The 12,596-nt window shown below is 42.7% G+C and overlaps 1 protein-coding gene across 3 annotated transcripts in view; it reads left to right on the top strand.

Annotated features, from left to right (window-relative positions):
* The window catches only part of LOC115416477 (cytosolic phospholipase A2 zeta-like), a 43,091-nt gene that overhangs the window by 15,540 nt on the left and 14,955 nt on the right, over positions 1-12,596 (top strand). For all 3 annotated transcript variants that reach the window (XM_030130253.1, XM_030130252.1, XM_030130254.1), the window contains 4 exons: positions 5,181-5,305; positions 5,439-5,537; positions 12,224-12,258; positions 12,360-12,498. In XM_030130253.1, the coding sequence (XP_029986113.1) occupies positions 5,181-5,305; positions 5,439-5,537; positions 12,224-12,258; positions 12,360-12,498 (398 nt within the window). The remainder of the gene's footprint in view (positions 1-5,180; positions 5,306-5,438; positions 5,538-12,223; positions 12,259-12,359; positions 12,499-12,596) is intronic.

The following is a 12,596-nucleotide window of genomic DNA, read 5'->3' as shown; positions in this document are numbered from 1 at the left end:
GCAGTAGCAGTAATAATAGTAGTAATAGCAGTAGTAGCAGTAGCAGTAATAATAGTAGTAATAGCAGTAGTAGTAGTAGCAGTAATAATAGTAGTAATAGCAGTAGTAGTAGTAGCAGTAGTAGTAATAATAGTAGTAATAGCAGTAGTAGTAGTAGCAGTAATAATAGTAGTAATAGCAGTAGCAGTAATAATAGTAGTAGCAGTAATAATAGTAGTAATAGCAGTAGCAGTAATAATAGTAGTAATAGCAGTAGTAGTAATAATAGTAGTAATAGCAGTAGCAGTAATAATAGTAGTAATAGCAGTAGTAGTAATAATAGTAGTAGCAGTAGCAGTAATAATAGTAGTAATAGCAGTAGTAGTAGTAGCAGTAGCAGTAATAATAGTAGTAATAGCAGTAGTAGTAATAATAGTAGTAGCAGTAGTAGTAGTAGCAGTAGCAGTAATAATAGTAGTAATAGCAGTAGTAGTAATAATAGTAGTAATAGCAGTAGTAGTAATAATAGTAGTAATAGCAGTAGTAGTAGTAGCAGTAGCAGTAATAATAGTAGTAATAGCAGTAGTAGTAATAATAGTAGTTATAGCAGTAGTAGTAATAATAGTAGTAATAGCAGTAGTAGTAATAATAGTAGTAATAGCAGTAGTAGTAATAGCAGTATCAGTAATAGCAGTAGCAGTAATAATAGTAATAGCAGTAGTAGCAGTAATAATAGTAGTAATAGCAGTAGTAGTAGCAGTAATAATAGCAGTAATAGCAGTAGTAGCAGTAGCAGTAATAATAGTAGTAATAGCAGTAGTAGTAGTAGCAGTAGCAGTAATAGCAGTAGTAGTAGTAGCAGTAATAATAGTAGTAATAGCAGTAGCAGTAATAATAGTAGTAGCAGTAGCAGTAATAATAGTAGTAATAGCAGTAGCAGTAATAATAGTAGTAATAGCAGTAGCAGTAATAATAGTAGTAATAGCAGTAGTAGTAGTAGCAGTAGCAGTAATAATAGTAGTAATAGCAGTAGTAGTAATAATAGTAGTAATAGCAGTAGTAGTAATAATAGTAGTAATAGCAGTAGTAGTAATAGCAGTAGCAGTAATAATAGTAGTAATAGCAGTAGTAGTAATAATAGTAGTAATAGCAGTAGTAGTAATAATAGTAGTAATAGCAGTAGTAGTAATAGCAGTAGTAGTAATAATAGTAGTAATAGCAGTAGTAGTAATAATAGTAGTAATAGCAGTAGTAGTAATAGCAGTAGCAGTAATAATAGTAGTAATAGCAGTAGTAGTAATAATAGTAGTAATAGCAGTAGCAGTAATAATAGTAGTAATAGCGGTAGTAGTAATAGCAGTAGCAGTAATAATAGTAGTAATAGCAGTAGTAGTAATAATAGTAGTAATAGCAGTAGTAGTAATAATAGTAGTAATAGCAGTAGTAGTAATAGCAGTAGCAGTAATAATAGTAGTAATAGCAGTAGTAGTAATAGCAGTAATAATAGTAGTAATAGCAGTAGTAGTAATAATAGTAGTAATAGCAGTAGTAGTAATAGCAGTAGCAGTAATAATAGTAGTAATAGCAGTAATAGTAATAATAGTAGTAATAGCAGTAATAGTAATAATAGTAGTAATAGCAGTAGTAGTAATAGCAGTAGTAGTAATAATAGTAGTAATAGCAGTAGTAGTAATAATAGTAGTAATAGCAGTAGTAGTAGTAATAGTAGTAATAGCAGTAGTAGTAATAATAGTAGTAATAGCAGTAGTAGTAGCAGTAGAGAATAGAATAAACTTACACACTTATATACAGTGTGAGTGTAAGAGTGTGAGAGACAGATATTTTTTACACACCTGCTGATAACATCTGCACCAGTGAAAGATGATCCTTTGTGCATTTGCCAGACACACTGATGTATTTATCCACTTTTTTCCATATTATGCATAAGGCAGGCAGAACAGGACCAGATGAAACAGTAGGTAGACCCATCCTGGATAGAACAGGACCAGATGAAACAGTAGGTAGACCCATCCTGGATAGAACAGGACCAGATGAAACAGTAGGTAGACCCATCCTGGATAGAACAGGACCAGATGAAACAGTAGGTAGACCCATCCTGGACAGAACAGGACCAGATGAAACAGTAGGTAGACCCATCCTGGACAGAACAGGACCAGATGAAACAGTAGGTAGACCCATCCTGGATAGAACAGGACCAGATGAAACAGTAGGTAGACCCATCCTGGACAGAACAGGACCAGATGAAACAGTAGGTAGACCCATCCTGGACAGAACAGGACCAGATGAAACAGTAGGTAGACCCATCCTGGACAGAACAGGACCAGATGAAACAGTAGGTAGACCCATCCTGGACAGAACAGGACCAGATGAAACAGTAGGTAGACCCATCCTGGACAGAACAGGACCAGATGAAACAGTAGGTAGACCCATCCTGAACAGAACAGGACCAGATGTAACAGTAGGTAGACCCATCCTGGACAGAACAGGACCAGATGAAACAGTAGGTAGACCCATCCTGGACAGAACAGGACCAGATGGAACAGTAGGTAGACCCATCCTGGACAGAACAGGACCAGATGAAACAGTAGGTAGACCCATCCTGGACAGAACAGGACCAGATGTAACAGTAGGTAGACCCATCCTGGACAGAACAGGACCAGATGAAACAGTAGGTAGACCCATCCTGGATAGAACAGGACCAGATGAAACAGTAGGTAGACCCATCCTGGACAGAACAGGACCAGATGAAACAGTAGGTAGACCCATCCTGGACAGAACAGGACCAGATGAAACAGTAGGTAGACCCATCCTGGACAGAACAGGACCAGATGAAACAGTAGGTAGACCCATCCTGGACAGAACAGGACCAGATGAAACAGTAGGTAGACCCATCCTGAACAGAACAGGACCAGATGAAACAGTAGGTAGACCCATCCTGGACAGAACAGGACCAGATGAAACAGTAGGTAGACCCATCCTGGACAGAACAGGACCAGATGAAACAGTAGGTAGACCCATCCTGGACAGAACAGGACCAGATGAAACAGTAGGTAGACCCATCCTGGACAGAACAGGACCAGATGAAACAGTAGGCAGACCCATCCTGGACAGAACAGGACCAGATGAAACAGTAGGTAGACCCATCCTGGACAGAACAGGACCAGATGAAACAGTAGGCAGACCCATCCTGGACAGAACAGGACCAGATGTAACAGTAGGTAGACCCATCCTGGACAGAACAGGACCAGATGAAACAGTAGGCAGACCCATCCTGGACAGAACAGGACCAGATGAAACAGTAGGCAGACCCATCCTGGACAGAACAGGACCAGATGTAACAGTAGGCAGACCCATCCTGGACAGAACAGGACCAGATGAAACAGTAGGCAGACCCATCCTGGACCATCATTTCTTCCTCAGTTTCCCTTGTTGATCCTGTGGTGCTGCTGGTGTTCATCACCTGTTTGCACAGACTCACCTCCCTGTGATTCATTGACATCTGAATTCTCTCTTGTATGTTTCTCCGCGGAATCCAATCGCTTTTCTATCATTGAATCGTCTGTAGCATGTTACATGAAACCCAGCATCTTCTGGAACATATTCAGAGTCAGTAGATCTAGTGTTTATCAGTGTCAGTTATACTCCTGCTCTCACCACTCAAACAAAGCCATCGTTCGACACAGTTTCTTAACGTTTCCCATCGTTTGGCCGAAACATCCTGTATTTTTTCTTTTTTTACGGATATGAGGTGCATATTCCATATTTTTGCTAGCTTTTTAAAACTTATCGTTGTGTTTTCCTCCTCCGAACTACAGGAAGCTCGATTCCTGGTCGCAGCTATCTTGGATGTTTTGCATTTTCTGATTGGACCAGCAGGTTACACGTGACTCAAACTGCAGCACGCATGGTAACAATAGCATTGCGTGAATAAAGTTAAGTAGGACCGACTTCAAACACTGATTTCAAAAAAACTGCAGGATTGCAAATGGAGAACTTTTGACATTTACCTCAGGAACAATATAACTTTGTAACTGAGTAAAAAGATTGTAGTGCCCCATATGTCGGAACGGGATGAAACGATACGGCGTTCACCTTACGGCCTATAAATGAACATAACATACAGTCCACCATGTTGATTTGTTTACATCTAACTCCCAGAATTCCTTGTACTCACAGTTTGGTGGGACTTGACTGGAACGTTACAAAGTCGTGAGTCGTGTTTTGAAGTTGTGACTTACAGACCCAAAAAACGGCCCTGAACGCAGCATTACTTTTGGTTCCAATGTTGGTTTTTCAGGTATTTTTAGGAAACCCTTAACAAAGACATTATTGAGCCCCATTTGGTGTCAACAGGTTTAACTTTAGTTTATTATGATCCTTTCACAGCTGATGAGTCTGCTTTAGACCAGTTTTCCACAGTGTCAGGACATAACCTGTGGTCTGATGTGGTGCTATATACATTCAGTTTGATTGACTGCTTAATAGTGGGGAAATAAAAACAAAGATGATTTTACTGGTTGTTTTTCTTTAGTTTACCGTACTGTGTTTTCCAGTTTTTCAGCTGTCGTATTGAATCTTTTTTCACTGCTACATATATTTTTAGCCTTTTTTTTTTTTTTAGAAATCAAACTAATGGTCCAGTTGAGTCATTCATATACACAGAACAATAGTCCTGATTGTAGAGATTTAAACATATGTTATTAGTCTGTTTATTATGGTGGCCCAGAGGTGCAACAGCCCAAAAAATGATCCACTATAAGAAAAAAAAGAGAACAGCCCAAAAAATTATCCACTATAAGAAAAAAAGGAGAACAGCAAAAAATAAAATATCCACTATAAGAAAAAAAAAAACCGTCATCCATCTTTTCAATTAAGGGGGCACTGTTTACCCAAAAGGTCTCTTGCTTTAAAATTAAGGCCACCAGAAAAAATAAAAGCATGGGCTGAAAAATTTTGAGGCCTTCAGCTAATGTGGCTAATGCTAACGAAATAACCCACAGGAAGTAGAGTTTGGTGCAATAAAAATAAAGTTATTTAAAACAATATATAGTATCTATCTATCTATCTATCTATCTATCTATCTATCTATCTATCTATCTATCTATCTATCTATCTATCTATCTATCTATCTATCTATCTATCTATCTTTTTGTATTTTATTTTATTTTTTTTTCTGCCAGGTGTCAAGAACAAGTTGCTGTGGATCGTTGGATCTTACCAGGGGACTCAACCTCTGACTTCAACAGAATCTACAAACCTGTGTTTTTACATTAACAGAGACTTGGAAACTGAAATGGCACTTATAGTGAGTGTTCTGTTTCTGTGACTCTACTGTCGTGGAACCGTCGATAACAGATTGTTACTTTAGTTCATTTAGTCAAACCTTGGCTGTAAACCACTGACTCTTGGGGGATATTTTTCTGTGCATGTATTTTCAGTCTAAAGATGATCCTGAAGCCGCTTCGTCCGCTCAAATGGTCCAGTTAGATCCACTTCCTGCCAATCACTCAGGAAAAGTGTCCCTAGAAATGGGCCAGGTACGTGATGATGGGACCCAAACGTCCACCTTTAACCCTTACAGACCCAAACGTCCACCTTTAACCCTTAAACACCCAAACGTCCACCTTTAACCCTTACAGACCCAAACGTCCACCTTTAACCCTTAAACACCCAAACGTCCACCTTTAACCCATAAGGACCCAAACGTCCACCTTTAACCCTTAAAGACCCAAACGTCCACCTTTAACCCTTACAGACCCAAACGTCCACCTTTAACCCTTACAGACCCAAACGTCCACCTTTAACCCTTAAAGACCCAAACGTCCACCTGTAACCCTTACAGACCCAAACGTCCACCTTTAACCCTTAAACACCCAAACGTCCACCTTTAACCCTTAAAGACCCAAACGTCCACCTTTAACCCTTACAGACCCAAACGTCCACCTTTAACCCTTAAAGACCCAAACGTCCACCTTTAACCCTTAAAGACCCAAACGTCCACCTGTAACCCTTACAGACCCAAACGTCCACCTTTAACCCTTAAACACCCAAACGTCCACCTTTAACCCTTAAAGACCCAAACGTCCACCTTTAACCCTTACAGACCCAAACGTCCACCTTTAACCCTTAAACACCCAAACGTCCACCTTTAACCCTTAAACACCCAAACGTCCACCTTTAACCCTTACAGACCCAAACGTCCACCTTTAACCCTTACAGACCCAAACGTCCACCTTTAACCCTTAAAGACCCAAACATCCACCTTTAACCCTTAAACACCCAAACGTCCACCTTTAACCCTTAAAGACCCAAACGTCCACCTTTAACCCATAAGGACCCAAACGTCCACCTTTAACCCTTACAGACCCAAATGTCCACCTTTAACCCTTAAAGACCCAAACCTCCACCTTTAACCCTTAAGGACCCAAACGTCCACCTTTAACCCTTACAGACCCAAACGTCCACCTTTAACCCTTAAGGACCCAAATGTCCTCCTTTAACCCTTAAGGAATCAAACGTCCACCTTTAACCCTTACAGACCCAAATGTCCACCTTTAACCCTTACAGACCCAAACGTCCACCTTTAACCCTTAAAGACCCAAACGTCCACCTTTAACCCTTAAGGACCCAAACGTCCTCCTTTAACCCTTAAGGACTCAAACGTCCTCCTTTAACCCTTAAGGACCCAAACGTCCACCTTTAACCCTTACAGACCCAAACGTCCACCTTTAACCCTTACAGACCCAAACGTCCACCTTTAACCCTTAAAGACCCAAACCTCCACCTTTAACCCTTAAACACCCAAACGTCCACCTTTAACCCTTAAAGACCCAAACGTCCACCTTTAACCCATAAGGACCCAAACGTCCACCTTTAACCCTTACAGACCCAAATGTCCACCTTTAACCCTTACAGACCCAAATGTCCACCTTTAACCCTAAAAGACCCAAACCTCCACCTTTAACCCTTAAGGACCCAAACGTCCACCTTTAACCCTTACAGACCCAAACGTCCACCTTTAACCCTTAAGGACCCAAACGTCCTCCTTTAACCCTTAAGGACTCAAACGTCCTCCTTTAACCCTTAAGGACCCAAACGTCCTCCTTTAACCCTTAAGGACCCAAATGTCCTCCTTTAACCCTTAAGGAATCAAACGTCCACCTTTAACCCTTACAGACCCAAACGTCCACCTTTAACCCTTAAAGACCCAAACGTCCACCTTTAACCCTTAAGGACCTAAACGTCCTCCTTTAACCCTTAAGGACTCAAACGTCCTCCTTTAACCCTTAAGGACCCAAACGTCCACCTTTAACCCTTACAGACCCAAACGTCCACCTTTAACCCTTAAAGACCCAAACGTCCTCCTTTAACCCTTAAAGACCCAAACGTCCACCTTTAACCCTTAAGGACCCAAACGTCCTCCTTTAACCCTTAAGGACTCAAACGTCCTCCTTTAACCCTTAAGGACCCAAACGTCCTCCTTTAACCCTTACAGACCCAAACGTCCTCCTTTAACCCTTACAGACCCAAACGTCCTCCTTTAACCCTTAAGGACTCAAACGTCCTCCTTTAACTCTTAAGGACTCAAATGTCCTCCTTTAACCCTTAAGGACCCAAATGTCCTCCTTTAACCCTTAAGGACCCAAACGTCCTCCTTTAACCCTTAAGGACCCAAACGTCCACCTTTAACCCTTAAGGGCCCAAATGTCCTCCTTTAACCCTTAAGGACTCAAACGTCCTCCTTTAACCCTTAAGGACCCAAACGTCCTCCTTTAACCCTTACAGACCCAAACGTCCTCCTTTAACCCTTACAGACCCAAACGTCCTCCTTTAACCCTTACAGACCCAAACGTCCACCTTTAACCCTTAAAGACCCAAACGTCCTCCTTTAACCCTTAAAGACCCAAACGTCCACCTTTAACCCTTAAGGACCCAAACGTCCTCCTTTAACCCTTAAGGACTCAAACGTCCTCCTTTAACCCTTAAGGACCCAAACGTCCTCCTTTAACCCTTACAGACCCAAACGTCCTCCTTTAACCCTTACAGACCCAAACGTCCTCCTTTAACCCTTAAGGACTCAAACGTCCTCCTTTAACTCTTAAGGACTCAAATGTCCTCCTTTAACCCTTAAGGACCCAAATGTCCTCCTTTAACCCTTAAGGACCCAAACGTCCTCCTTTAACCCTTAAGGACCCAAACGTCCACCTTTAACCCTTAAGGGCCCAAATGTCCTCCTTTAACCCTTAAGGACTCAAACGTCCTCCTTTAACCCTTAAGGACCCAAACGTCCTCCTTTAACCCTTAAGGACCCAAACGTCCACCTTTAACCCTTAAGGGCCCAAATGTCCTCCTTTAACCCTTAAGGACTCAAACGTCCTCCTTTAACCCTTAAGGACCCAAACGTCCTCCTTTAACCCTTAAGGACTCAAACGTCCTCCTTTAACCCTTAAGGACCCAAATGTCCTCCTTTAACCCTTACAGACCCAAATGTCCTCCTTTAACCCTTAAGGACTCAAACGTCCTCCTTTAACCCTTACAGACCCAAATGTCCTCCTTTAACCCTTAAGGACTCAAACGTCCTCCTTTAACCCTTAAGGGCCCAAACGTCCACCTTTAACCCTTAAGGACTCAAACGTCCTCCTTTAACCCTTAAGGACTCAAACGTCCTCGTTTAACCCTTACAGACCCAAACGTCCTCCTTTAACCCTTAAGGGCCCAAATGTCCTCCTTTAACCCTTACAGACCCAAACGTCCTCGTTTAACCCTTACAGACCCAAACGTCCTCCTTTAACCCTTACGGACCCAAATGTCCTCCTTTAACCCTTACAGACCCAAATGTCCTCCTTTAACCCTTAAGGACTCAAACGTCCTCCTTTAACCCTTAAGGGCCCAAACGTCCACCTTTAACCCTTAAGGACTCAAACGTCCTCCTTTAACCCTTAAGGACTCAAATGTCCTCATTTAACCCTTAAGGACTCAAACGTCCTCCTTTAACCCTTACAGACCCAAATGTCCTCCTTTAACCTTTAAGGACTCAAACGTCCTCCTTTAACCCTTAAGGGCCCAAACGTCCTCCTTTAACCCTTAAGGGCCCAAACGTCCTCCTTTAACCTTTAAGGAATCAAACGTCCTCCTTTAACCCTTAAGGACTCAAACGTCCTCCTTTAACCCTTAAGGACTCAAACGTCCTCCTTTAACCCTTAAGGACTCAAACGTCCTTCTTTAACCCTTAAGGGCCCAAACGTCCTCCTTTAACCCTTAAGGACTCAAACGTCCTCCTTTAACCCTTACAGACCCAAACGTCTTCCTTTAACCCTTAAGGACTCAAACGTCCTCCTTTAACCCTTACAGACCCAAATGTCCTCCTTTAACCCTTAAGGACTCAAACGTCCTCCTTTAACCCTTAAGGGCCCAAACGTCCTCCTTTAACCTTTAAGGAATCAAACGTCCTCCTTTAACCCTTAAGGACTCAAACGTCCCCCTTTAACCCTTAAGGGCCCAAATGTCCTCCTTTAACCCTTACAGACCCAAACGTCCTCGTTTAACCCTTACAGACCCAAACGTCCTCCTTTAACCTTTAAGGAATCAAACGTCCTCCTTTAACCCTTAAGGACTCAAACGTCCTCCTTTAACCCTTACAGACCCAAATGTCCTCCTTTAACCTTTAAGGAATCAAACGTCCTCCTTTAACCCTTAAGGGCCCAAACGTCCTCCTTTAACCTTTAAGGAATCAAACGTCCTCCTTTAACCCTTAAGGACTCAAACGTCCTCCTTTAACCCTTAAGGACTCAAACGTCCTCCTTTAACCCTTAAGGGCCCAAACGTCCTCCTTTAACCCTTAAGGACTCAAACGTCCTCCTTTAACCCTTAAGGACTCAAACGTCCTCCTTTAACCCTTAAGGGCCCAAACGTCCTCCTTTAACCCTTAAGGACTCAAACGTCCTCCTTTAACCCTTAAGGACTCAAACGTCCTCCTTTAACCCTTAAGGACTCAAACGTCCTCCTTTAACCCTTAAGGACTCAAACGTCCTCCTTTAACCCTTAAGGACTCAAACGTCCTCCTTTAACCCTTAAGGGCCCAAACGTCCTCCTTTAACCCTTAAGGACTCAAACGTCCTCCTTTAACCCTTAAGGACTCAACGTCCTCCTTTAACCCTTAAGGACTCAAACGTCCTCCTTTAACCCTTAAGGACTCAAACGTCCTCCTTTAACCCTTAAGGGCCCAAACGTCCTCCTTTAACCCTTAAGGACTCAAACGTCCTCCTTTAACCCTTAAGGACTCAAACGTCCTCCTTTAACCCTTAAGGACTCAAACGTCCTCCTTTAACCCTTAAGGACTCAAACGTCCTCCTTTAACCCTTAAGGACCCAAACGTCCTCCTTTAACCCTTAAGGGCCCAAACGTCCTCCTTTAACCCTTAAGGACTCAAACGTCCTCCTTTAACCCTTAAGGACTCAAACGTCCTCCTTTAACCCTTAAGGACTCAAACGTCCTCCTTTAACCCTTAAGGACTCAAACGTCCTCCTTTAACCCTTAAGGACTCAAACGTCCTCCTTTAACCCTTAAGGACCCAAACGTCCTCCTTTAACCCTTAAGGACTCAAACGTCCTCCTTTAACCCTTAAGGACTCAAACGTCCTCCTTTAACCCTTAAGGGCCCAAACGTCCTCCTTTAACCCTTAAGGACTCAAACGTCCTCCTTTAACCCTTAAGGACTCAAACGTCCTCCTTTAACCCTTAAGGACTCAAACGTCCTCCTTTAACCCTTAAGGACTCAAACGTCCTCCTTTAACCCTTAAGGACCCAAACGTCCTCCTTTAACCCTTAAGGGCCCAAACGTCCTCCTTTAACCCTTAAGGACTCAAACGTCCTCCTTTAACCCTTAAGGACTCAAACGTCCTCCTTTAACCCTTAAGGACTCAAACGTCCTCCTTTAACCCTTAAGGACTCAAACGTCCTCCTTTAACCCTTAAGGACCCAAACGTCCTCCTTTAACCCTTAAGGACTCAAACGTCCTCCTTTAACCCTTAAGGGCCCAAACGTCCTCCTTTAACCTTTAAGGAATCAAACGTCCTCCTTTAACCCTTAAGGACTCAAACGTCCCCCTTTAACCCTTAAGGGCCCAAATGTCCTCCTTTAACCCTTACAGACCCAAACGTCCTCGTTTAACCCTTACAGACCCAAACGTCCTCCTTTAACCTTTAAGGAATCAAACGTCCTCCTTTAACCCTTAAGGACTCAAACGTCCTCCTTTAACCCTTACAGACCCAAATGTCCTCCTTTAACCTTTAAGGAATCAAACGTCCTCCTTTAACCCTTAAGGGCCCAAACGTCCTCCTTTAACCTTTAAGGAATCAAACGTCCTCCTTTAACCCTTAAGGACTCAAACGTCCTCCTTTAACCCTTAAGGACTCAAAGGTCCTCCTTTAACCCTTAAGGGCCCAAACGTCCTCCTTTAACCCTTAAGGACTCAAACGTCCTCCTTTAACCCTTAAGGACTCAAACGTCCTCCTTTAACCCTTAAGGGCCCAAACGTCCTCCTTTAACCCTTAAAGACTCAAACGTCCTCCTTTAACCCTTAAGGACTCAAACGTCCTCCTTTAACCCTTAAGGACTCAAACGTCCTCCTTTAACCCTTAAGGACCCAAACGTCCTCCTTTAACCCTTAAGGGCCCAAACGTCCTCCTTTAACCCTTAAGGACTCAAACGTCCTCCTTTAACCCTTAAGGACTCAAACGTCCTCCTTTAACCCTTAAGGACTCAAACGTCCTCCTTTAACCCTTAAGGGCCCAAACGTCCTCCTTTAACCCTTAAGGACTCAAACGTCCTCCTTTAACCCTTAAGGACTCAAACGTCCTCCTTTAACCCTTAAGGACCCAAACGTCCTCCTTTAACCCTTAAGGACTCAAACGTCCTCCTTTAACCCTTAAGGACTCAAACGTCCACCTTTAACCCTTACAGACCCAAACGTCCTCCTTTAACCCTTAAGGACTCAAACGTCCTCCTTTAACCCTTAAGGACCCAAACGTCCTCCTTTAACCCTTAAGGACTCAAACGTCCTCCTTTAACCCTTAAGGACTCAAACGTCCTCCTTTAACCCTTAAGGGCCCAAACGTCCTCCTTTAGTGTTGGCAGCTGTATGTTTGGAATGTGTGCTCAGTAACAGTTAAACCTGTTTATTCTTGTAAATCTGTTTCATGAGTCAGATGACCTTCTGTTTCCAGGATGTGGTGGATCTGGACATGGAAACAAATGAACAGTAAGCTCCTCTTCCATCTCCATCCATGTGAAAGCTAACAGCGTGAACCCGTTGGTATGTGGACAGTCCTGTTGACCTTTGTTTCCACTCTTCAAACCCAGTCAGAATAAAGAGCCTGATGTTCGGATGCAGTTCGATATTCCACCGGAAGAGAAAGAGTTTCTGAAGCAGAGGAAGGTGGTTGTGGCAGAGGCGCTCCAGAAACTCCTGGGCTTCAGATCTGGACTGAAACCTGAGCAGGTCAGATTACATGAACCAAGAAGTTCTAGACCAGTTCTGTCAAACTCCTGTTAGTTCAGTTCCACATTCAGCCCAGTCTGATCTGCAGTGGGCCGAAC

Source organism: Sphaeramia orbicularis, unplaced genomic scaffold (genome assembly GCF_902148855.1).
Source record: "Sphaeramia orbicularis unplaced genomic scaffold, fSphaOr1.1, whole genome shotgun sequence".
Classification (NCBI taxonomy): Eukaryota; Metazoa; Chordata; class Actinopteri; order Kurtiformes; family Apogonidae; genus Sphaeramia; species Sphaeramia orbicularis.
The sequence above is the reverse complement of the archived record's forward strand: the minus strand, read 5'-3'. Positions and strand labels throughout refer to the sequence as shown.